The sequence below is a fragment of the Lasioglossum baleicum genome, chromosome 1, assembly GCF_051020765.1.
Source record: "Lasioglossum baleicum chromosome 1, iyLasBale1, whole genome shotgun sequence".
Lineage (NCBI taxonomy): Eukaryota > Metazoa > Arthropoda > Insecta > Hymenoptera > Halictidae > Lasioglossum > Lasioglossum baleicum.
This window is the reverse complement of record NC_134929.1, coordinates 19,961,238-19,985,124: the sequence shown is the minus strand read 5'-3', so window position 1 is coordinate 19,985,124 and position 23,887 is coordinate 19,961,238. Positions and strand designations below refer to the sequence as shown.

The 23,887-nt window shown below is 42.0% G+C and overlaps 3 protein-coding genes across 9 annotated transcripts in view; 2 read left to right on the top strand and 1 right to left on the bottom strand.

Annotated features, from left to right (window-relative positions):
* LOC143209071 (uncharacterized) overlaps nucleotides 1-4,674 on the top strand; it is a 40,429-nt gene extending 35,755 nt beyond the window's left edge. For all 3 annotated transcript variants that reach the window (XM_076424289.1, XM_076424298.1, XM_076424279.1), the window contains exons 6-7: nucleotides 525-861; nucleotides 1,631-4,674. In XM_076424289.1, the coding sequence (XP_076280404.1) occupies nucleotides 525-861; nucleotides 1,631-1,807 (514 nt within the window). In that variant the 3' untranslated portion in view covers nucleotides 1,808-4,674. The remainder of the gene's footprint in view (nucleotides 1-524; nucleotides 862-1,630) is intronic.
* A 2,249-nt stretch (nucleotides 4,675-6,923) lies between these two features.
* Hen1 (Hen1 methyltransferase) lies at nucleotides 6,924-12,595 on the top strand. Of its 2 annotated transcripts, XM_076424182.1 has the most exons (6): nucleotides 6,924-7,032; nucleotides 7,139-7,340; nucleotides 7,779-8,026; nucleotides 8,099-8,281; nucleotides 8,856-10,855; nucleotides 11,216-12,595. In XM_076424182.1, the coding sequence occupies exons 2-6, from the start codon at nucleotides 7,206-7,208 to the stop codon at nucleotides 11,401-11,403; spliced, it is 2,754 nt and encodes a 917-aa protein (XP_076280297.1). In that variant the 5' UTR covers nucleotides 6,924-7,032; nucleotides 7,139-7,205; the 3' UTR covers nucleotides 11,404-12,595. The 2 variants fall into 2 exon arrangements, with proteins under 2 accessions (XP_076280297.1, XP_076280287.1); XM_076424172.1 differs by having other exon boundaries at nucleotides 6,950-7,340.
* A 266-nt stretch (nucleotides 12,596-12,861) lies between these two features.
* On the bottom strand, nucleotides 12,862-23,050 carry Gapcena (GTPase activating protein and centrosome-associated). 4 transcript variants are annotated; one of them, XM_076424151.1, is made up of 17 exons: nucleotides 22,627-23,049; nucleotides 22,031-22,209; nucleotides 21,758-21,932; nucleotides 21,488-21,686; nucleotides 21,226-21,409; nucleotides 20,780-21,145; nucleotides 20,432-20,707; nucleotides 20,175-20,343; nucleotides 19,630-19,871; nucleotides 19,379-19,567; nucleotides 18,814-18,939; nucleotides 18,556-18,741; nucleotides 18,170-18,344; nucleotides 15,916-16,106; nucleotides 15,797-15,856; nucleotides 15,285-15,476; nucleotides 12,862-15,093 (listed from the first exon to the last, which is right to left on the bottom strand). In XM_076424151.1, exons 1-17 carry the CDS (start codon nucleotides 22,634-22,636, stop codon nucleotides 14,866-14,868), a joined length of 3,147 nt encoding a protein of 1,048 aa, XP_076280266.1. In that variant the 5' UTR covers nucleotides 22,637-23,049; the 3' UTR covers nucleotides 12,862-14,865. The 4 variants fall into 4 exon arrangements, with proteins under 4 accessions (XP_076280266.1, XP_076280275.1, XP_076280278.1 ...); XM_076424160.1 differs by having other exon boundaries at nucleotides 21,488-21,671; XM_076424163.1 differs by having other exon boundaries at nucleotides 22,797-23,049.
* Nucleotides 23,051-23,887: the final 837 nt, after the last annotated feature.

Sequence of the window (23,887 nt, the reverse complement as noted above, 5' to 3'; positions counted from 1 at the left end):
TACAAATAGGCGTAAAAAAGTATAGGTGTATTTGCAAAAAATTGAAGGTGACCGTGGAAAATCATGATAAAAGGAGTTGACGAAAAATTTGATATAATCACGTGAAAGCTCTCTTGAATCCATTGTACACCTGACAAAACCATTTTCGATCGGACAGAGTCATCTTTACTTGCCACGATTCGTGGTTCACCGCGTACAACTAAGTCCCCGCGCTTTTGAGGACCATTTCGAGAGTACAGCCTTTGAAGGTAGCTCGGTGCAACATAATTCATCTCGCTTCCCTCGGGTCCACTCGTCAGGGTTTATTCGGGAAAACTCGTGGATGGTTTAATTTCGAAGTAGCTCGCAACTCGGTTGCAGAATCGAAGAGCAGGGTGGGTTCTGGATCGCTTCGGGGGTGGATTTCCTCGTAAACCCGGGATCGAGGGGCGTGCACGGAACGCCCAGTGTCCGAAGAATGCGTCGGATAGAACGACCATGGGTGGGTTGAATAATCCTGGATGTATCGGGACGTCGCGTTGCAGGTTCCGCTCGAACATCACCGACGTAACAGTGATCCGATCGGTGTCGGACGCGGTCGAGCCTTCGAGCAAGTACTCGTCGATACGACGGTGCAATGGGTTCCTAAGGCGGCCGGAGATCTTGGAGACCGTCTATTCCGTGGAGGAAGACGGGGACAGCGAGAACAATCAGGACCCGTCCGAGTCAACCGAGAACTCCGAGTGCGAGGAGAGACGCTCGAAACACTTGGGAAACGGCAAGGGCAGGCTACAGGACCTCTACGGCAGCTTCGAGAGACTCGCCCAAGAAGCGGACTCCCCGCCAAGCGAGAGGCCCAGGGACGAGAGCCAACAGGCGCAGGTGAGATCTTCTTCTTCTTTCTTCGAGTGTTTTCTAACCGGGGAAAAAATAAACGGTTGCTCCACCGGATCGATCGAATGTCTGCTGGGAATTCCTCGGTTGAGGTAACTGCAGGTTTCTTTGAAATTGACTGGGACGGTCTGAGGGTCTGTTTGAGGGTAGTTTAAGTCATCACTTTTATCATTTCGAACTTGTTCTGAAACTAGAGACAACCGATCCTGCAGTGTTTTATTTTAGTAGTGTCAGGATCTTTTGAGAATAAAGTGATGTAGTACACGAGAAATTAAGGGGTGGTTTATGTGATCGTTGATTTCAATCTTATTTGTAAAATATGTACGATTGATTCTGCAATTTTCATTTGCTCTACTTGTGAATTCTGATCTTGACTATTTCCAACATCGGCATTTTCTTGAGACCAAAGTGTAATCTATTACACGCGTGAAATTAAGGATAATTTAAGTCTTCATTTTCCCAATTTCGAACTACTCGAACCACGCTCTATCAAGTACCCCAAAATGTTCACGTAGATTGCTGCGAACGCACTGTCTTCATCAATTTTTATCTCGGCAACCATCCACCCGATCAATTCGGATCATTCTCCATCTTACTCCGAAACTTCCAATCTATCCCCAGGACTATTCCCGAAACACGTTCACCCAGAACTTCGCTATGAAATAAAATTCCCAGACCGAGGTTGTATCGATCCGAGGTTGGGAGCAGCCCAAGAGGCAACGAGGCAATCATAAATATCGTTCCCGGTGGTTTGCAGGTCACGTACAACAGGGTAATGAGCAATCACCGATCAGTCACGAAGCCAAAAGACGTGAAGTACAAGAGGATAAACAAGGCGAAGTCGAAAAGCTTGGAGGAGTTGCGGGGCCGTTTGCGGAACTGGGTCGAGAAAGGGAACAAGATCGCAATATCGTTCGACCAGTCTTACGCCTGAACACACTGTACCTCCACGAAAGTATACGTGCATATAACCCCCACGTAGAAGTATACTTTTTTCACCACTGGTCGGTTTGAAAATCCCGATCTACCGACGCGGCCGTGTGGCAATTTCCTCTCTTTTCGGGCTCGCGCGATTAAACGGGTGGGATTAAATCGTTATCCCGGTGTGGCCGGATCGCCGGCGGTGGTGTATTTAATTGAAATTCTCATCGCTCCATGTGATATTTACTGTAGTGTCTCGAGAATTAAATTAGAGAACGTCGCGCGCGGACAATTTCCAACACTTGTGATATATATAATGATTTTATCGTAACACACACGACCAGGTTGTTTAGGATCTAATTACCGCGACGATCGAGACCGTGGATGGACTGGATGGCAGGAGGGTGGGTCATCGTTGAAATTACGGTCGTTGAAGAGATCCTCCCGCGATATTCCGTCTCCGTGTTTCGTCGTCGTACCGCGCGAGCGTGTAACTTAGAACCGCGTCGCATACAATCACCGATTCTATCGAGTTCTTCGCGCGAGAACTCTCCCTCGGCGAGGACATATTAAATCGAGCGGATCTCCTCGTTCCACCGTACCTATAACTCTTTCTCCAACTCTCTTTCTCTGTCCTCTTCGTTCTCTCCGTTCTCTCGTTGTTCGTAGAAGGCGTGGCACGCGTTCAGCCAGGCCGTTCTCGAGCAGCAACACGACACACGACGTTCCCTTTCGTCAATTACGACCATTAACCCTCGAATCGGTTGATCGACGCAACACGCTTAATGTCCGAAACTACACCAACAAGATATACATACATACATACACACACATTATACATATGCGTCTATATTGTATATTTCTGTTTACGGAACAGGCAGGGAAACGAGAGAAAACCGCGCGACACTTTGTGAAACGTTTGAAACGATATGCCGCGCGTACCACGCATTGTGATCGCATCGAACAGGCCTCAGCTCAATTTTTGTAAACACACGAACTGATTACGTATTGTCGTAGCTGTAAATCGCTCTCTCTCTCTCTCTCTCTCTCTCTCTCTCTCTCTCTCTCTCTCTCTCTCTCTCTCTCTCTCTCTCTCTCTCTCTCTCTCTCTCTCTCTCTCTCTCTCTCTCTCTCTCTCTCTCTCTCTCTCTCTCTCTCTCTCTCTCTCTCTCTCTCTCTCTCTCTCTCTCCGTCGTCCGCCTTTTTTCTCCGCGCGGAAGAGCGTTGCGTTCTTCAAACACAAATGCATCAAATGCGAGGCGAGATCTCGTCTCTTTCGAAGATTCAGCGAATTTAGCATCGATCCAGCTAACCCGCCGATCGAGAATGTGCCACTCGCCGTCACTTTTCTATTCTGATTCCGTTGCGGGCACGAGAATCGGACGCGCTCCCCCCGTAACGTCGCGCGACTCTTAAACTCGATCTTCAGGCTAGCCAGAACGGAAGTAACTTTTTTTCACCTTCCTGGGAATCCGATGGGTGATGATTAAAGCGCGACGTTACGGGGGGACGCCGTGTTCAGCGATTTCTCTAGCCGGGACAACTCAGATTTTGTACCATATCGAGACATGATTCGAACGCTCTCCTCGAAAGTTTGCATTGAATCGTCGATCGGAGCATCTCGATCCGATAAATATATTCTGTTACGCGTTTGTCCGACTAGAAGGATCGATGGAGACACTCGAGATAATCAACGCGATATGCACTCGTAACGTAGCCGACGTACGATACGAATTATTTTGTCGGTATATATACACGTAAGTGGGGGAAAGAGTCTCTTCTTCCGGTGCAATCAGTGAACGAGATCACTTCGTAGCGCGTACTATTTTTCGATCTGTCTATACATCGTATCCGGATATGCTGTTGATGAACAGGAAATTCTCTCGAGTAGATAAGTGAAATGATTCTAAGAGATAATTAATCGCACGCGTCGACTGACGATGATTTTACCGTGTCGTCGGGGATGGGAGAGTATTTTTCTGCCTCTCACACACTCTCTCTCTCTCTCTCTTTGTCCTCGTCCCTTCTTTGCAGGGGTACCTGTTTTTAATTGTAAAATTAACGACAGATTGTTTTCCGCGTTCCGTTCGAGACGAGTGTTCTTCCGCTGCTTGAAACGTTCCTCGAGCGTTCCTCGAATGGAAAAAGGTACAAGAAACCTATCGACAATCCCCTCTTTGACTTATATTTGTTTGCGAACGTGAACTACACGTTATATACATACTGTGCATTACGGAAGACGTTGAAGAAGCAGAACCGGCGAAAGTTCTTTTGTAAATAAAAACGAAAGGATCTGTATAATGTAATATTTTAATATAAAATGTAAGCGCTCTCCTCGTGGGACAAACCGATGGGAAAAAGAGAAAATTGATTCTGTAGATAAGTCGCCCGTTCACCGAGGATAATAAATTTTAACGATAGAGAATCGAGTTTTATGTTCCTGCAGGCTGCATAACAGCCACCAACAGATCTCGTGCATAATATATTTGCGCGCTTATAAATGCATATACGTATAAATAAAAATGCATAATAAAAACAAATATATAAATATATATATATATATTAAACAACAAAAAAACATGTGTACTTGAGTCTACTATATGAAATACGGAAGAACGACAAGATCATACAAAAAAAAAAGAGAGAAAACTGTCGCGAAACAATGGAGATTTGCGCGCGTGCAAAGTATACACGTGATCACACAAGACGCCACGGACTGGCGCGCTAAAGAAAGTCGATCGTTATTTTAATTTATATAAAACAATAACGTGTATACACCGTCGCTTTCTTAGGCAATTAGTAGACTGCTACCAATATCGATAATTACCGCATTATTATTTTAATTATTATAAAATCTCAAATAAATTATAATGCCCTTACCGTTCGTTGATTATTGCTTCCGCCTCTCCTTTCCCCTAATCTTTCCCCTGGTGAATATTTTAAACCTTAAAAACCAACACTAAAACATCGTCTGAAATATCTGCTTAACTTGGAATACGTTCGGTGCAGAATGTAACAATACATGATAATCAATATGGTTCCGTCAACGACGAGATGTGATTCAGCGACATAAGCAAGAAGGCATGGGTGGGCGCGGGGATAACGTGGAACTTACAGTGATCTGAAATACCTCATCGCGCTATAAGTTCCATTACCGACGAGAGTAGTTTTAAAGCATAGAGGCACTTGTCTTGAAAAGAAATATTCGATAGAGTTGAAAAATCGTAAAGTGCAATCTGTAACTTATGCTCGCTAACCTAAGTCTACTGACCGCCTTTTTGGGTCCTCCCCATGTGTAGGGGTGACTGGGCCGCGTATATATATATATATATATATATATATATATATAAGCAATATACACGGCCCATATACATATTTACTACCTGACCCATCGGCACTGGGACTTTACGATGTGCGGTCTATTGAAACTGCAAGGCTAAATTGAATGAATAAGTCATAAAACCTTCTCTGCTTGTGTCTATTACTATGTGCCACATGTTGGCTGTAGACTGGTCTTCTGAAAAAAAATAAAATAAAAAGAAATTACTGATGAACTACCAGATGGTCGACCGTACCATAAAGTCCTTCCTAGGGTCCTAAAATTCGCGAGAATTTAAGAGGAATTTCTGGATCTAATTTGACGACTCGGATTAAAGGATACTATTTTATCGTAGGGGCACTTTGATTCAAAAGGAACACGAGAGCACATGGATAAAACAATAGAATCCCATCGTCAGCTCGAATAATATTGACCCGATCAAATTTTGTAACTACGAAATAGAATCATAAGGTCTAAAAGAAGAAGTTCGAAACAGCGTCGAAAAATTGTTCAATTTCCGCAGCATTAGCTCGACGTGATTGTCGATTTTAATATTTTATAGAACAATCGGTGTTATCTCTGCGAAACAAAATATTATAAATCGAAAATCACAACGATTGCCCAGATCTCACCACGTGGAGGTTGCTGCGAGTGAGACCCGCCCACACACTTAGTATTAGGTTGGAAAGTTCGTGGCGTTATCAAATTAAGAATCGAAGACAAAATTAAGGTATTTACCTCGAAAATGGCAAAAAAAAAAATAGAACACAATGGAAAATATGTTATTGAATAAATCTATGAATATATATCTGAACTTCAGCTTTCAATTTTAATTTACAAAAGCTACGAACTCTCGTTACATCCCAATATTTATTTCTTTATCGTCCCACCCGACGGAAATTTACCGAAATACACAATTACAAAATACAAAAAAAAGCCCGTATAAATTTTTGTACTCTTCCTGATACACATTTGACAGTGCTCCACTTTCGACCACTTTACAAATGCATATCAAAGAAGATCTCAATTGCTAGCCTACATTGTTAGCTTCACAATCCTAAGCGGCTAACAATGCTAACAATAAGCGGTCAGTGATTCAAAATGCGTGTTTGATAGATACAGAGAGGAAATCTGATAGATAGAAATGCCCGTGCTTGTGGTACCACCTAGCGGCACCGCTCGGTAAGCGGCGTGCTATTACCCGGCAAAAACATTTGAAATTGGCCAACTCTAAACCACGCATAACATACTCTCTGGCATAACTTTTGAATCACTGATCTGAAGGTCGAAAATTGCATAAGAAAGAGACCAAAATTTCTGGTTTCCGGAGATGCACAGCAGCTGCAAATAATTCACTTGAACACAGTATTAACTTCAATAAAAATTCAAATAAATACTCTTGATTTCTATTGAACGATGGAACACAGAAACGGTACGCACCACGTAATGGTTCTTGTAGTTCGTTGTACATATATGCTTTCTACGTGTCGGCAACAAATGACACGGTTGACAAGGTCAGAGGAAAGCTCGTAGTTAATTTATTATTCGGAATAGTATGTCAAAAATAAACGTTACTCTATCTTTCAACAAATTTCTATTCCCACAGATCGATTCTTGGAACATTTATGTATAAAAAAAAGTGTAAGGATATAATGCTCGTTTGTGAAAGGGAAGGGACTATGGATAAGGAAGATCGCTCCACGAGAATGTACACATCGGATGAATTTCTATTCTCTGTACTTATTGTTAGTTCATGGTGCAACTGCAGCTGCAGCGCCGTTCCGTCCGATTGGTCGGTTTTCAAAAGATTCCGTCCAATGATCGCCGACTCGTGGATCGCGGCTCGTCAAAACAAAACAACATGGCCGCTACTACGCACAACGGAAAGCAGACCGGGATGCGTTCGTGAAACCTATTAGGTAAAAAAGAATTGCCATTGATTTTCGCTATTGACATGATGATCGTACTGTTCCACGTGCTGTACCTCTTCGGAAAGTACGTATACCGGAATTACAAACTGAACAGACGGAAAGCTGTAGACGATGCCGAGGTGGACACGGAGAAAAAATTAGTATTTTCCAACGCGGATTACATGATGATAGACCCCGAAGCACCTCAGGATTTCACAGCAAGATCGCCGAGATTCTTTCCACCAGCGTACGTGCAAAGGTACGTCGCGGTCAGCGACGTATTGAGCAGTTCCAAGTACCATGGAAAATTGCGCAAGGTATTTCGTTGACCAATGTCCTTCCGCGATGCATTTGCCGTGCATATTTCGCCTTTATTTATCTATAACGTTCAAAACGTTTGTCTATTACATGACGATTTAACCCTTTGCCCTTCGAATTATTTTTCAATTTCGTTTCCAACAACGCCCCATTATCTTAAGTGTTTCATTTGAAATTTACTTCAAAGGACAATTTCTTTTCTGCTACTTATTTTAAACAATTTTGTTCAGTGAAACTTTGTTGTAATCTATATTTGTGGAACTTACATTTGTTTCTAACTAAAAAATACGACTTTAATAAATAAAGAAAGAACCAAATACATATAAAAACACGTTTCGAGTCATACTCAACAAAGGAGTGCAAAGAGTTAATAGTAAAATTCTTTTCTTCTTATCAACGATGTCCTCGTAAAAGATTCTAGCTGCTTTTATTTGTAGGTCGTTGATTTTGGCTGCTCGGAACTCGGCTTTTTAGTTTATCTGAAGAACACACCTGGTGTGGAAGAGATACTGTGCGTGGATATCGACAAGCAGACTTTACAAACTTACCAGGAAAAGGCTGCGCCACTACTTTCAGAGCATATTCATACCAGGACAACACCGTTGGTCATCGAAGTGTGCGAGGGCAGTGTAACTCACAATGACAAAAAGCTGGAGAACACAGATGCCGTGATTTGCATAGAATTGTGGGTTGTACTTTAATTCCGACACGCACCAAGTAATCTTAGTCCATGTAAACATTTATTTTGAATCTTCAGAATCGAGCATTTGTATCCAGACACCTTGAGGGATCTGCCTGAAAATATTTTTGGGTTCATCAAGCCTAAGGTAGCAGTGATGACGACTCCCAACGCAGAGTTTAACGTGCTGTTCCCAAATTTTACTGGGTTCAGGCATCCTGATCACAAATTTGAGTGGACCAGACAAGAGTTTGAGCATTGGTAACTATTATTGTATTCTGGATAGATAATCGCAAAACTAGAGATGCGCGAGAATCTTGAAACTTCTCGAGAATCCTGCACACTTCTATGCAACACCTACTTCATACTTCAGTAATAGTAATAAATAGACTCCGGATTTTTATGCAAAATAAAGAGTTTGTGCATCAATTGCAAGACGCAGGAGCTAAATATAAATCTATATATTCTTTATTAATAATTTGAATGTGGTGAAAATAATATATTAATACTCTTAGAGTCTTTTCATATTTTCACTGTTTTAACCCCTTGCCCTACAATTTATTTTACAGTTTCAGTGATTAGAACGTTTTTTGTAGATCGTAATTTCCTAAGAAAGGAGAAAATTTATATCTATTGTGTGCCTACATGTTCTTCAATAACTATACATTAACAAAACCAAAATAGATTTTCATCTCGGCTTAAAGGAAATTAATAACATACGTATTTATTAGACTCTGTTCAGAATCTTCATCACGAGTCTGGCACGTTATTGTAGGACAAGGAGTTAAATTGCACGTGCTCATTTTTGTAATAAATGTCCAATTCTTCTGAATAGGGCGACTGACATTACCTTGAAGTATCCGGAGTACGAGGTAACTTTCGAAGGCATTTGTAAAGGGCCAGAAGGCACGGAGCATTTAGGTGGTTGTTCTCAGATGGCAATATTCCACCGTATCAGCGATCAGAGAGACAATTGCAACCGAGCCGTCGAGGGTTTGTTCAACACTATAACGGTACACGAATATCCGATGCACGTAGACAATCGTTCGGACGAGATGAAGATCCTCGACGATGCCACGTATTATATCCGACGCATGACCTTCCAATATCCCGACATGGAGGAAGAAGTACCGTTGAGACAAGTCTTACCAATGTTGAAATCGTTCAACATATCGGAGGGTACCTTGCGGACGATTTTAGAAGAGGCTGGTTGGTCGATCACGGACCGCGAATTTGAGCCAGTTATATTAATACCGCCACTTTCCTGGTCAGACTATAGCGTGCTGGAGGGTAATAATTGGTCCGTGCATTCGCCAGAAAACGAACAGGACTGGGAGGACGAGCCTGGTCCACCTATGCAATCGAACATCTACTCAGAAGAGGATTGGAACAGTCAGAATTGGGAGGAAGAACCAAGCATCGTTATACCGCAGAATAATTCTATGGTTCAGGAGAATACGTATCTTTTCGATGGAGACAATATGACGTTAGACAGCGGCCTGGCTATGAGAGATCACGCAGGATCATCGATTTCTATCGAGACTAGCATCAAAGAGAATTTAGATCTGAACTTCCAGTTTGTTAGCAACGTGGATCGCATGAGCGTGGACGATCTGAACAAATCGTTCGAGCAAAACGTTCCCGCGGATTTGAACGAGTCGATGATGCTATCCGACTCTTCTTTCAGCATGAAACAGGAAGAGATACAGGAGAACTCGTCTGAACAACAGTTGAAGCAAATGTTAGAGTGCATGTTGAACAACAGTGTGTCCGTTCCCGGTTGCTCGATAGCCGAAAATCAACCGCAGTTCACGAGTTCGCCGAAAGTAGAGACGAAGATGAACGCGACGGGGAAAAAGAGGAGGTCCTTGAACCTCTGCGATCAGACGAGCAGTTTACCTAGTACAATAAAAAGACTTCAGTTGGTAGGACTCGAAAGCAATAATTCGTTAGAGAGTAGTAGCAGACCTCTGCGAAACGACGAGAAGGAGGTCGCGTCTGCGAAGTCTTTATCAGTCGATTACGATACAAAGGAGAGTTCCAGTGACACCACGTTGACTAATAGCAGCGCGTCGACGGCAACGTCCACGTTAAACGATAGTCAAACGCTGGGGGAGTCCGCTTGTGATAAGAGATTCCAGTTATCTGATCTACAATTAATCAAACCGGAATGCGGAGATGTAAATAGCACCAAAACTACTTGCCATTATGCCAAAGACAGTAACTCAAAGCACGTTTCCCCGACTTCAGAGGAAGTTGCTGGGACCGTTCAATCCACATCAGTATTAAAACCCGAGAAACAGGATGAGTATGCAGCGGAGAGTAGCAGAGATACGAATACAAACGCTGTGGAAGTTGCCGAGAGCGCGGAGCCAAAGCCATTTTCACCAGAAACACCGCCGACCAGTTGGTCCCCGGAGGTGATGGACTCTGGGTATCCTAATTCAGCTTCTGTTCAAGACATGACTCCAGAATACGATTTATCTAGTATAGCGCAGGATCACATATCCGATTCTGAACCTCCTAGCATAGCAGAGGCTCCTAGACCCGAAGTTCTTGAGGTAGTTGAGGTCGTTGAAGTGGAGAATGGCGATCTAGCGAATAATAATAGGGATGGGGAGGGTAACAACATGATGGCGGCCCAGTTGAACGAGTTGGAGGACCTGCAACCCTTGATCGATGTCCTTGAGAATGATCTGGAGAATGAGAATGATATTTACGCGTTGGAGAACGATTTTCCGATGTGGCTGCTCAGAATCTTGAACATGGCCAACCCCATCGATGTCGAGATGCAGATCAGGGAACGCAGAGAGATCAGGTTCCCCGATGGGGCAGGTAATACGCCATTTATGTACAGGGTGTGACAAAATGATATGACGTGGACACCATAGCGCGATTCTATACCCCCGATTTAATCGAAAATGGCAAGGAACCCCCACAAAATTGACCTTGAACGTAAAAACGAGGTAAAAAAGAAACATTTTTTCAATCTTTAATCTTTAAAAAAATTGTTTTTTTTGGCTTTGTTTTTCACGTCCAAGGTCAATTTTGCGGGGGGTTCCTTATGTTAATTTCGACTAAATCGGGGGTGTAGAATCGCGCTATGGTGTTTGCGACATATAATTTTGTGACACCCTGTACTTGTATAAATGTATAGAAAAAATTGATCTTTACCACCTCCCTGCTGGGATTCAGGAGGCGACGACAGGTTCATGAATATGGAACGCGACGAAGGTTTCGACAGCAGTTCCTCGGAGGGCAGCGATTTGGAGAACCACGAGATGGGCGAGGACGATAACAGTGACGAGAATGTGGCGATGGATAGCGAAAATGCCTCGCACAGTGATAGCGGAAGTGATAGATGGCCGGCTGGTCGCACGTGATACTATTGAAATAATTATTGCCTAGGTTTTTCCACATATCGCCACCGTTCTACAAGTCTGCGGATAAAAGTATGAAGGTAATTATTTTGTGGGCAATATGAATTGCGTTCTGTTCTATATTCTTATTACCACACCCGAATGACAAGAGGTCTCAATTTTTTTTATATAATAATCTATTTCGAGGAAGTCGTAAAGATCTTCGGGCAACGTTAAAGGATGATTCTAATAAGAGGTGTTACGATAACCCTCATACAGAATATTTAGGCTGCCGTCTTTCAACATTAGAGAGTGCAGAAACTTTTTTTTTGTTTTATACACGACATTACAAAACATGTTATGCAGAGTCCTGACTTTAAGAATGTTAAGTATTATATTTATCTCCTGAATATGATCGATGGCTACTTTAAAATGATATATCTTAAGTATTTTGCATTTTCTATTGATTTATTTTTTCGTAATTAGGCGATACAGTTAGTCCTACGTTTTACTCAAATCATGCGTGAAATTGGTTCATGCATTCACTTTTTTTAATCAATTAAACAAGCTCATTTGCTGATGCAAGCAAAAAGAGAACGGAGCACGACAATAGAGTCAAAGCAAAAATAATATTCAACGAATTTGTTGAGAAAAGCTATTTCCTTTTTTTATTTTGTTATTTGTTTGCTACGTACCTTTCTCATTGTGGTTGTTGTCTTTTCAATTGATCTCTTGATGCGTTAGCGTCTTTAGTGGGCATAAGGCAGTGCTTCAGTGCTAGTAACATCTGTACGCTGTTGTATACTAATTAAGTAAGGTCTGCTTGTTACCACGTTAAGCATTTTACAAGGTGTCGAACTTGGAAAAGAGATATACATATATTTTCGTACGATCTTTCAAGACCTCCTCGTCCCGGCGTTATTTAAGTATTTAATAAGATTTCTCGGGTGTATGTTTCACCTGCGTATGGTTTTACGAAAGTTCGTCGTTACGTTTTCTACCTCCCCCTTCTCCAATCCTCTGATCATCTCCCTCTAATTAAACAACTATTTGACGAAAACCATTACGATGATTTTTGTGGACAAGGCTCGCACCGTGCGTTAAGATCTATCTAAGACTGAAACTCTGCATATCGTTCCGTTTTCACGATGCCACAGATTTTGGACAAATAAACGATGAAAAAAACAAAGAACAATAAACGTATCTTCTAAACGAACCGTCTTCTTTGAAAAGTTATTTAGTTAAGTTGCGAATACGCTAACTAGTGTACACTTGTTTGCAAATATTATACATATACTATTTCAACTTGCTAAAAAAATATCACAAGTTACTTGCTAGCGTATTCGCAGCTTTAGTTACAACAAACTGAACAACACCTTTTCATCCAACAACGAAAAGTTCAAGTTTCACAACTTCTGTGTAACTTGAATATGTTTTGTCGTAAGATTGACTGATCTTTAATTTTTAATTGTAGTGGTGTCACATTAAACATCGAGGTAGACAGATATGGTTTGTTTCTTTATTTCAATAATAGTGGAATGACATTACAAGGTGTACAGAGATACATAGGTAGTAATCCTAAATCATTTACATGACCTGTTAGTAGCTTAACTATATAGATATTGTTTGTTTTTTTCTGATTTTCAGTATTTACAGTATAATCCTCTGTTTTTATATAAGATGCAGGACTATTGTTCAGCTACTGTATGAGTCGCTACAGTGACCATAAAACGTTTGTTCTCGATCCTCCTATGGAGCCGAAACCGATAAGTATTTATATGCTTGTCTTTCAAACGAGAATTCGGTGAATAGAAACGAGACACAAGGTTTGTCGTTGCCGCCGCGATCATGGCACGATACGTTAAACATCTCGTGTATGGTGCTCGATAAGGGCGACCCGAAAACGAATTGGATGTTCCACCGAACAAAATGGCACTAATCGCTACTCGACGGTCTAACAATGTGCTCTCGAGCGTCCCGTCGTTTCGCTCTTTGTGTCGTGGAAGCGTGTCCGATCGAATCCCGATACAAATTAGTGCCTTAACGTACAATTTATGGCCTTGCGTATTGCCTCGCAGAATCTACCGGAAACGGAGCGCCTCGAATGTAACAAAAATACACGCGCTCTCGAGTATTTGTTGGAAAGAATAACGCTGGATACGTTTTCACGTTACATTACGTTAGATTACGTTATATCGCCTCGCTGATAACGCTCTACCTACCGGAAGTATGACAATATAATCCTTTATGGCTACTAGTGGCACAACGGTCCAAAAGAAATTATTCACGAGGATGACATTTTTCTTCAACACTAAGTTTACGGAACGCATTCTAATATTTTTAATTTTCGAATTTATTTCTTTAGATTATATGTATATATTATTAAAAAATGGCTAAAAATTTGGATAGAATTTGGATAAAATAGTGACTTTCAGGGCTCCGTAAACCTATTGTTAGAACGTAGCGTTACAAATGAAATATAATTTATTGAATTCAGGAGTAAGATAGGAACCAGTGAAGTATTACTCTAGGGTCCTCTACGCGACTATGTCTAAGGGACGTATACGAAGTGAAATTTTTCATAATATCAACGCCCCGACTTTTTTGGACTCAAACAGCCTCCAGTAGATAACGCGTTAACATCCGTATAAAAAGAAATGTAACAACACTTAACGATATTCACGACAATTCAAAGTCAGCTGCGAAAATTTTATGCGAGTGAATTATTTGGTTCGAGTTAAATTAAAAAACGCAGAAGAAGAACCTAGTAGCGTTGTACTTTGGAATGTCGTCGTGTCATGGACCGATACAGAGAAAAAACACAAGCCGCGAGGTACGAGGACGTCTCAGCAGCCCGTTAATCAGCCGAGTTGTACCGTGTTTATGTACAGTGTAGAATCTCCTATAGCGGCTCTATAGTTCTCGCCTTAGACTAGTTTCATACAAAACGCGGTGTGTACTTATCGCTAACATCTATCGTGTAACTTCCATCATCTTGCCCGTGACCTCGCGCCCTACATTTTCCGATCGATCGTTTTTCTCTCTCACTCACTCACTTTCTCTCTCGCTCTCTCTCCCTTTCACATAACAGCTACACTCTAAATTACTCGTGGAACGTCTCGTTAAAGCGGGGAGACGGATTACAAACGATAACCAGCCGGCGTAAAAAATATCCGCATAAAAATGAGTATACTCGAGGAAAGAATAAGGTCAACAAACTTGAACAAGAAATATCGAATGTGCCAGCGTTATCGGGATGATAAAAGCTGCCCTCTCTCGCTAGAAGCGCGTGTAAGGAACCCGAAGAGACGGAAAAGGGAATCCACGTGCGAATCTTGGACGTACATTTGCGTCTGAAAAATAGCTCTCCTCCTGTTGAGTACCATCCGCTCGCGTTGCCTTCTCAAGAACAACGCATTATTTCGTTTCTTCGACGACTGTCTCGTTGTTCCGAGGCAACGCGCGCGTTTCTTCAGGGTCCTCGGATCACACGACCTCCTTGTCGCGAGCGTCGCGGTAACGCGATCGAATCAGATGATAAACTTCGCCTCCTGGTGCACTCTCGCGTCTCAGGTCCTTCATCAGGGATGGTGGCATCACCTCCCTCTTGTTCGCCGCCTCTTTTATACTCGACAGAGTCTTGCTTAGCCACGGCCAACTGTTCCTAGCCGCTTGCAGCTCGGATGCGGTCGCGTGTAACTGGTGCGTCAGATCCTGCGGTGGTTAAGAGTGATTAGTAAATTGCGAAATTAAACAAAATTATATTTTCTATTCCAACAGTAAATCTACCAAACATTAAAAGCAACAGTAACTTCATTGAGATTGTAAATGCACAAAAGTCGCAATCTAGTGATTAGCTTCATTATTATGCGGTTGAGACCGGTGGTTTGTCGATTGTTTCCTACCTGATTCCGGCACTCGGCTTCAACGTGAGCCAACTTGGTCTGAGCTAGCTCCAATTCCAGCTCCCTAACCCTCTCCTGCACTCGGTGCAGCGTAGGGTCTATCTTGTTCTCCAATGGATGCGAAATGTCCGCTAACACGTTCGATGACTCCACCAGGCAACTTCTGCACTTCTCGCATTTCGACACCATCGACTGTAAAACGAAGAATCGACGATGTACATCGTTTCGCAACTGATTATTTATCGTTCGAACGTGTTTGAACTTGAAGAATTTCTTCTGCTTCAACTATGAAAGCTATAACAATGTTACATAGAACCTCTCCCTAATACAAGAATATATGTTTTTACAACATTATAACCATTTAAACATGTTTAAACAATAATCAACGAAAATGGTTGTCGATTTTCTTTGACGTTCTTCAACATATTTTAAAAATCAACTACACCAAGCAAATTTCATTTTCGCTAAGAAATACTTCTAGTCAGTATTTGAACCTATCTTCTGCCTCTTACCCGTAGCACGCTGAGAGTCGACTTGGCGGCGTTGTAGTTGTCTTCGAGTCGTTGGCAGATCTGAAAGAATCGCCAGGGGTCAAACAGCTGCCTATTGTCGTTCAATTGGTCTCATCTACCTGTTTATACTCGGCGATGATGACGTTGCTTCGCCTGTTCTCCGCGTCCGCTCTTGCCACTTCTCGTTGCAGCATCTCCTTCACTTGAGCGAGCTCCGCTTCCAATCGTTGCTTCTCCTCTTCATACCTCGCCACGGTTCCTCGTAGCTGTTCCACCTCGTTGCTGTACTCGTCCGCATTCTCTTGAGCTTCTGTGCATCATAAGACACGCGTTAGATTAAAGACTGCATTATACGTAGTTCTGATCACTCGGCGCAGTGGAAAAAGAAACAAAGGACGTTTTTGCTTTGTATATTCGAACGAGCATAATTAAGGTATTCTTACTGATCATCAATGATTTTCTAGCGTGGCTCATCGTCCCACGAATTACTAAAAACGGTTATGATCTCGACGCAACTGGCGGACGCGCGATATCTTGCTAAAGCAGATACCGATGTCCCGCCACGCATTCCCTCTGTGCGGAACACATACCATAGCCAATTTTAAACTGCTGGCACAGCTGTTAGATAGATACCACTGCTACCTGCTACAGTTACTAAATTTGTAGATAATGGCCCCTGATAAACGAAAAACGTAGGCGTTACGCCTATTCGCAAACGGGACGCTGTTGTTGTTGTCCTCTGAACGACCGGAGCTGCTTTGAACGCGTACCATACCAACTCATTATCGCCTCCTAATGAGACAACAATGGGTTCAATGGTACGAGTAATCGTGAAAAATAGCTACATCGCAGAGAGAAAACAATGACAACGTTCTACACGACGACACTTGCGTGTTAGTCGGTTTGTTAGTGAGATAAGAAAGCCAGAAGCGTTTTGTACGACTCCATACAACTATGCATGCGTCCGGCGACCAAAGCGGGAACGTAATCATGAGGCGAAGAGTATCGGGAAGAGGGGTTGAACACAGGTAGATTGACAAAAAACTAATAGTCGACATTCTAAACGGACGATTTATTTCCAACAAAAGAAATAATAAATATTTTGTCTGTGTATGTACGTTTCGTATACATATAAAAAAAAGAGGTCGAGAAGTCGTTACAAAACAATGTCCGAAAGCAGCGTAAACACTGCCGAATCAGCGCGCGAGGATTTTTCGGTCGCGCGAGAGTCCCGTTACAAACAATTGTACAAAAATAAATACAAACCTCGGCAGATCTGTTCTGTGAAACAGCTTTGCACACTAGATACAACGTGTAACGAGCGGTGCTTTGTCTAATAGTAATAATAACAAAAAAAATAAAGAAAGAAAAAGATATTCCGCGTGTGCGTAAAACAATGGACGCATAAGTAAAGCGTAAACACAACCTAAAATCAACGGGCCTGCACACGATGAGTATGCGAAATATTGCAGAGCAATTATGAGATCTCAGCCAGTTCTGTTTCGATCGAGTCCAATGGCGAAAACAAAATGACATATCAAAGACACCCGATGACGCATCGACTAGTTGAAATCTCATACTCGTGCGCGTCATTATCATTGAATCGACGCCTCCTTTATTAGAGCATTTGCATTAGTTTACGCAAGTGTCTAACGCTGGGACCACACCTGCATATCGAGATCCTGGGAAAATTCTACGAAGCAAAATGAAAATTCGGCAGCGCAGCAAACTTTACGAGATACCACTCAGCGATATACTTCCATTAATCACCTAAGTTCTCTGTTTTTGTTATCTTATCGATAATAAAGATACTCGCTGATTATTCATTTCAAAGAGGAATTGCATTTCGCCGGAGAATCGTTAACGACAAGCCGTTGAAAATTCTCCGGCAAGTCAACCACCACCTGTACTCTACTGTAATTGTTCGTCAGACTAGAAGGACACGTTTCTATGCGTCGGTATGCAAGCATAGTCGTCATGCGCATCAATGTGATGCACCTTGTTTCTTAAACCTGTTCGATAGTTGACGAACGGTTGGCTTAGGTACTTCTTAGAGAAAGAAATCGTTGAGACTAGCTGGGGGTGTAACGTTATTTGGCTAATTATTATTCTACTCTCAGCGGAAGATCCGAATTAATATTACTCTTACTCGGGTAACTACGAAACTCGTAGCGAAAGAAGTTAACCCGGGAATTGTAAAGCTACAATGTAAACAAGACAAATTTACAACCGCCGTTGTTCTTTGGCTCTTATTGCACATGCACGTGGGACAATACCGTATTTCTCTGTTGTGACAAAGAATCTTTTTCGATCGGATGTACCAATGGCATTAGTGTGGGTCTTGTGTGGTTCAAACATAAAATATGAAGTTACCATTCAGCGTCATAAACTCGGCCTCGTACTTCTTCAGTTTCTTTAACGTGACCGAGCAGGCTAACTTCATTACGTAGCGCGAGACTTCTTCGTTTCGACAACGTTTCGGCAAATGTACTCGAAAGTATTTCAATATACTCTCAAAGTCCAACTGAAGCAGTTCCTTTTTGCATAGCTACATAAACAGAACGGTCTATTGTCTTATAACGCGCACCATGATGACGCATTTTAACACTAGGCTTACGGGACGCGTTCTGATATTTTTAGTTTAGGTTTATCGAAATAGTTCAGACGCAGCCATGGGGACAACAAATTTATTTCTTTTAAAAAATGGTCACTTTTAGTGTTCCGTAAACCTAGCGTTGAAAATTGCTCCAACGTCTTACCATTAACAACGCAAGAGCGACCTGATACAGCGTGTCAAGCCCTTGCAAGAGAAACACGTCCAGGATATGGAAAACAAGATAAAGTGGAAACCTGGCTGTGAAGAGGGTTAAAAACCATTGTGCGGCAAACATGTGAGTCTCCACGCCACGGTCGCAAAAGTGTTTATAAAGTTCTGGCAATTGATCCTGGAAAAACAATATCGAATCAGTGAACCTGATTTTTCAATTGCACACGAAACGGATAATCGCGCGACCTACCTCTATCAATCTATTAAGCTGATAGAATCTCATATGAAGATTGTCGAATCTGTCCTTGTACAAATCCCTTAGACCGTAGTCGTACATTAATTTAACTAGAACACAAAACGCCTGTTCCTCTGGCATCTAGAAGAAATACCTAATGTTTCTTTCTCGTCCCTAAACTCCTTCAAGAATTTCTCGAACTTACCGCTTTATCTACCAGCCGGTCATTAATAGACAGCGGATATTTATGCCAAATAAAATGTTAGAAATTTTTTTCTTATGTAAATAATTTTCATTGCTACTCAGTTTTGTTATAAATGCATAAAATCCGCTGTCCAGTCATTAACCCCTCAAACCCGACATCAATACGCCATACTGGCTTTGAGGAATATTTCAAAATCGATTACAGAAGGTTAAATTATTAGATGCGATGTGTTTTCATGCATTATTCTAACACCTGTAACATCATATAACGTCGACCATACAAAAGCAAATTGACAATCGATCGTCGATCCCGAGGAGTTAATGAATTTTGTACACCGGTAGTTAAAGCGTTAACGATCTCATCAGGAACACTTACATGAAGCAGCAAACTGGCAACTAGAAAACTGAGTCCCTGACAGTAACCAACTTCCTCATCGTACACCGCGTACGCTTTACTTATTCTGTACAAAGAGTCCTGTCCCAGGCCGCCGGTTTCTTTGAAAAAATCATGGGCGGGGAACGTTCTGTTGATATCTCTCAATATAACGCTCTCGCAACTGCTCTCCTGTAGACGCGCCGTAAAATGTTATTTTCGAGAATCTATTATATTCTAAACAGTAAGTTTACCTTGGTGATCAAGGTCCTGTATTTATCCATCATCTCCTGCGAATTGTCGCAGTTGCTTAGACGTTGCCATACTTCTCCGCGCAGAGCTTCTGGGATACCTTGCCTCGTGAGCTTTATCAGAAGCTTCGGCCGTTGTTCGTTGACCTGCCAACCATCCAGAACCTCTGCCCAACTTGCTAACTCGTCCGCGGAGCAATCCTTGGACACCTCGCCTGTACCGCTCAGCATCGGTTCGTCGCCATCTACAATATTATAACGAAAATATCTCAAGAAACAATTCAATTTTTCATGTATCAAGTAGTCTATAAGTGATTCAGGTGGTACACTTAGCTGAATCATGCTGTATATAGTATTCAGCCACGGCCGTCTCTACTACAGGCCGGAACATGCAATCTGGGGCAACATCGCATACAGACAGAACATCAGTCTGATCAGCATATACCGCGAACGACTCAAAATCACTTCAAATCGCACTGAGACAGCGTTGCCAAATTGTTGTTCCGGCCTGTACTAGCAATTGTACTAACAATTGTCCCTTTACCAACCTGAATCTATTTCTTCCTTGGGCGTGAGCGTGTCGATACTAGTTAAAGAGGGTGAACGTATCAGCGATGCTAAGTTGAGGGCAAGATTCAATCTGTTTCTGTCTAATTCTCCCGAAGTCTCTATACTTTGAACTTCGTAATGAACTTCCGTTCCATCCCCGGATATTATCTGTAAGGTGATCCTTGTAGTGATGATACTTGTAGAGCTGATTACCATTTACGGCAGCGAAAAACTGCTATAATAGATAACGTCTCACCTCTTTCGAGCTCAGGTAGAATTGTTGTACGAGGTTCCGCTTGTTGAAATACCAAAATCTTTCGTTCTGCGGATACACTTTGACCAATGTCTCTATTATAAATCTAACAGGTTCCCGAATGCCTCGTATCACCAGATCAACGGCAACTGTTATGAAGATCCTTCCTTCTCTAGGAGTTTCTACGTTCAGAGTTTCCAATGCTGGATCTGCAGGATCCCAGTGACCGCATATATTATAACACTGTTTATCTTGTATCACTGGACCGTTGTTCACTTGCTGATAACAATAATAGAATTGATTGAATCGTACAGAAAACAATAGGCCGTTAAACTGCGGTATGGTTATTACCATTTCGAGTAATCTCATATCACTGTGCTTAACGTTCCGACCAGGACTAACAAGAACTCCAAAGCACCTTTCCACCTCAAGGGTAACGCCTCCCTCTTTACTGGATACTTGCTGAATATTTAAACACACTTGTTTAGTGACGTTACTCCGAAGTTTGAAGCAATTTCGGTCCTTAGGAACTGTGCTGAAGCTTCCTTTCCCGTCGTCCTCTTTTATTTCCATGGTTACTTCAAAAATAAATACTCGTGAGTTGGACTTCTCGCTTCCATTGTTGAATCCGTTGAAATCGCTTCCAGTTAGGGAACTGGTCATGGACCGTGGTATTCTGTGAAATGCTTTTGAGAAGCAAGCAGAAACTTGCCCCACCTAGAACAGATTCAAACGTCGTAATCTCGAGATTTCGGTAAACCTACAAACAACCGATACCGATAAACCGATAAACGTACCGCTTCTGGTATATCACATCGGAAAACATGACATTGATAGATGGCAGATTCCAGCGTATCCCCATGAGACCAAGTGAAAGCAAAGCACGCTGCACACGGTCCGCTACTTTCGCCACGTGCATAAAATAAGATGCGTTGTACTTCGTAATGCGCGATTGGCTGTTGTGTAGCGGCATCGTACAGACTGCAATATAGAAAACATTGACGCGTAAAGCAACACGGCAAATAATACTTCGATGGAAGTCTGTTTAGCTATACATACACAACAGAACCTTGAGAACTACTAGGAACAGAAACCGATACTTTGATTCCTAGATTAAGAGTCTGTTCCGCGTTTAGTACGTTCATGTTCCGCTGTATCTCGCATTCCATTTTAGGTGCATTTATTGCGGTCGATCCCAAGTATGTTACACCGTTGAAAATAGTGCACTCCTGTTGGCCCGGAGCTAAGGAATTTACTTCTACAATATAAATAGCAATTTGCGTCCTATACTCGACAGTCTACATTTAAATAGTCACCGGCAATTCGTACCTCCATCGACAAAGTCTTCCGGTTTCATAATATCTTGCTTTTCTGACGCAACCACGCAAGAGCTTACATCATAGAATTTACTGTTTCCCACTTTCTTCAGCTTCGATTGGTTTTGCTGTACAGTGGTCACAATTTTGTAATCGTTACTCTTCATTTTCGAGTCTTCTGTTAAGACCTATAGTTGTCACAAATGAATCATACATTTATCAAAACATCAGAGATAAACCTTAATCTTTACTATGTGCCAATAAAAAATGGTATGCAGATACAAACCTCACGTAAATTGTTTTGCAGATCTTCCAGGTTGCCGTTGTTGGCAATTTTCAGCATTGGCGGTTCAAACAGAGTCGGTGGTTCTTTACTGTTGCCTTTGTCATTTACGAATTCGTATTCGTCGCTTGTAGCCACAGATTCCATTGATTTCACACTCATACTATCCTCCATAACTATGTCTGCAACGCGATGAAGAAAATCATTATATTAAAATGACATTTATCTATATAAATTTAGCTGTACAATAAAATTGCATATTATATATAGATATTAAAGGTACAGAATATTTTTGTTCTATTTAAGGAGCAACATTCACTCGAAAGAACACCCGTGTATCCTCTTTGTGCATCCTCAATGTACGAAAGATTCGTTTATTTTTCGTATTCTGACAATATCATCCGAGCAAGAACAATTACGACGAATGACAGAAATTTCGTGGGAATTTCCCGATCTGGCCGATTGTCAACCTTGCGACTTATCAACATGACCTCATTCGAGAACGAGAGGGACAACGCACTGGCTGTCATTCAAGCGGCAAATGAAAATAATTCGCATGTGTCAAAATTGAGACACGGTACGTCGAAAGGAACACTAACTCGAGGACATAACGTCGACTCGCCAGTTGAACGGTCCGGTTAATCATCCGAGGCGTATCCTTCCGCGAAATAAGGATCGTGTCCTCGTCCGTCCGTATCCGGTGATATCCGTTTCTTTATTTACACGGGTCTAGGTGTCTAGTACCCCGACAGCAAAGAACAGGTATTACCCTCTCGCTGGATCGAAAATTTACGGGGACACCGGTGCCTCTTCTCGCGTAATCGTTCATTAAAACCGCGGACACACCCCGACACCACAATTTTCGCATTGATCTATCCACGTCTGTACGGATCCTGATCGAATCACTAGCGAGTGTTTACATGGTTTCACTCGTCATCGAAGCGATGCCGTTTGACAGAAAAGAAAACCTTGGCGTCGGCCATTCGAGCACTAAGGTCCCGGAAGTCTGGCTCGCCGTGACGAATTGCGGACCGCTCACCTCCGAGCGCGCAACTATTTCGAATCGGTTCTTCCGACGATCTGTCCCTTTCACGAATTTATAACATGTTTCTCGTCGATCTAAATTCTTTGCATTCTCTAACAAACGTTAATGATTACTAGTACTCTCTAACGTCGTCACTGTAATAAGAAAACGCGGTGGAATATGATCGAATCTGGTATGAGAAGTGTCATGTAAGTACAATCAATCATGTGATTGATATTATTCTTGAGAGACTGGTGGAATCTATTTCATTGCATTTCTAGAAGTTTATTAAGAATTTAGAGAAACAATATGGTGTTGCGTATCAAGTATTGATGATGCGAGCGGATTGATTATTCGTACTTACCATTATAGAAACATTGCATGATCAAGTTTCAACTATTTGACAGCTATAAATATCGTAGACGTAATAGTCGGTAAAGTAGTCACTGTGTCAGAACAATGTTTTCAAATTTCTAGATCGATTTTATTAACGTTGTGAACATTGTTAAGCCGTACATCTCTCAAAAAAAGAAAATCGCGATTGTTCTACAATTTATTGTTTATTCAACACACTGTTTCTCCTCAGTATCTCTTTCGATCCGATAAATGTAAATTCATGATAACCAATCAGGAAACGTGTATTCAGGGTCCCCCGAAAATGTAGTACATCTTTGAACAGGATGAATCCTGCGGTAATTTGAAGGAAGTTTTTCCTTTGCGGAAATGTTTTTCGCGGGAGTTATTAACGAAAAGAACGGACCAATCAGAGCACGCGACTACTGCGAACGGATTCCGGCTCGGCCAATGCTAACGCCACGATCAGCTGTAGTTACTTC

Bases quoted from the DNA above. Each gene is read 5' to 3' on its own strand.
- Hen1 (XM_076424172.1), top strand. From the start codon at position 7,068: ATGATGATCGTACTGTTCCACGTGCTGTACCTCTTCGGAAAGTACGTA. The intron at 7,341-7,778 runs GTATTTCGTTGA...TTTTATTTGTAG, and splicing joins ACCATGGAAAATTGCGCAAG to GTCGTTGATTTTGGCTGCTC. The intron at 10,856-11,215 runs GTAATACGCCAT...GCTGGGATTCAG, and splicing joins CAGGTTCCCCGATGGGGCAG to GAGGCGACGACAGGTTCATG.
- Gapcena (XM_076424141.1), bottom strand. The intron at 18,742-18,813 runs GTAGGTCGCGCG...TTGTTTTTCCAG, and splicing joins AGCTTAATAGATTGATAGAG to GATCAATTGCCAGAACTTTA. The intron at 15,477-15,796 runs GTAAGAGGCAGA...TTCGTTTTACAG, and splicing joins CGACTCTCAGCGTGCTACGG to TCGATGGTGTCGAAATGCGA.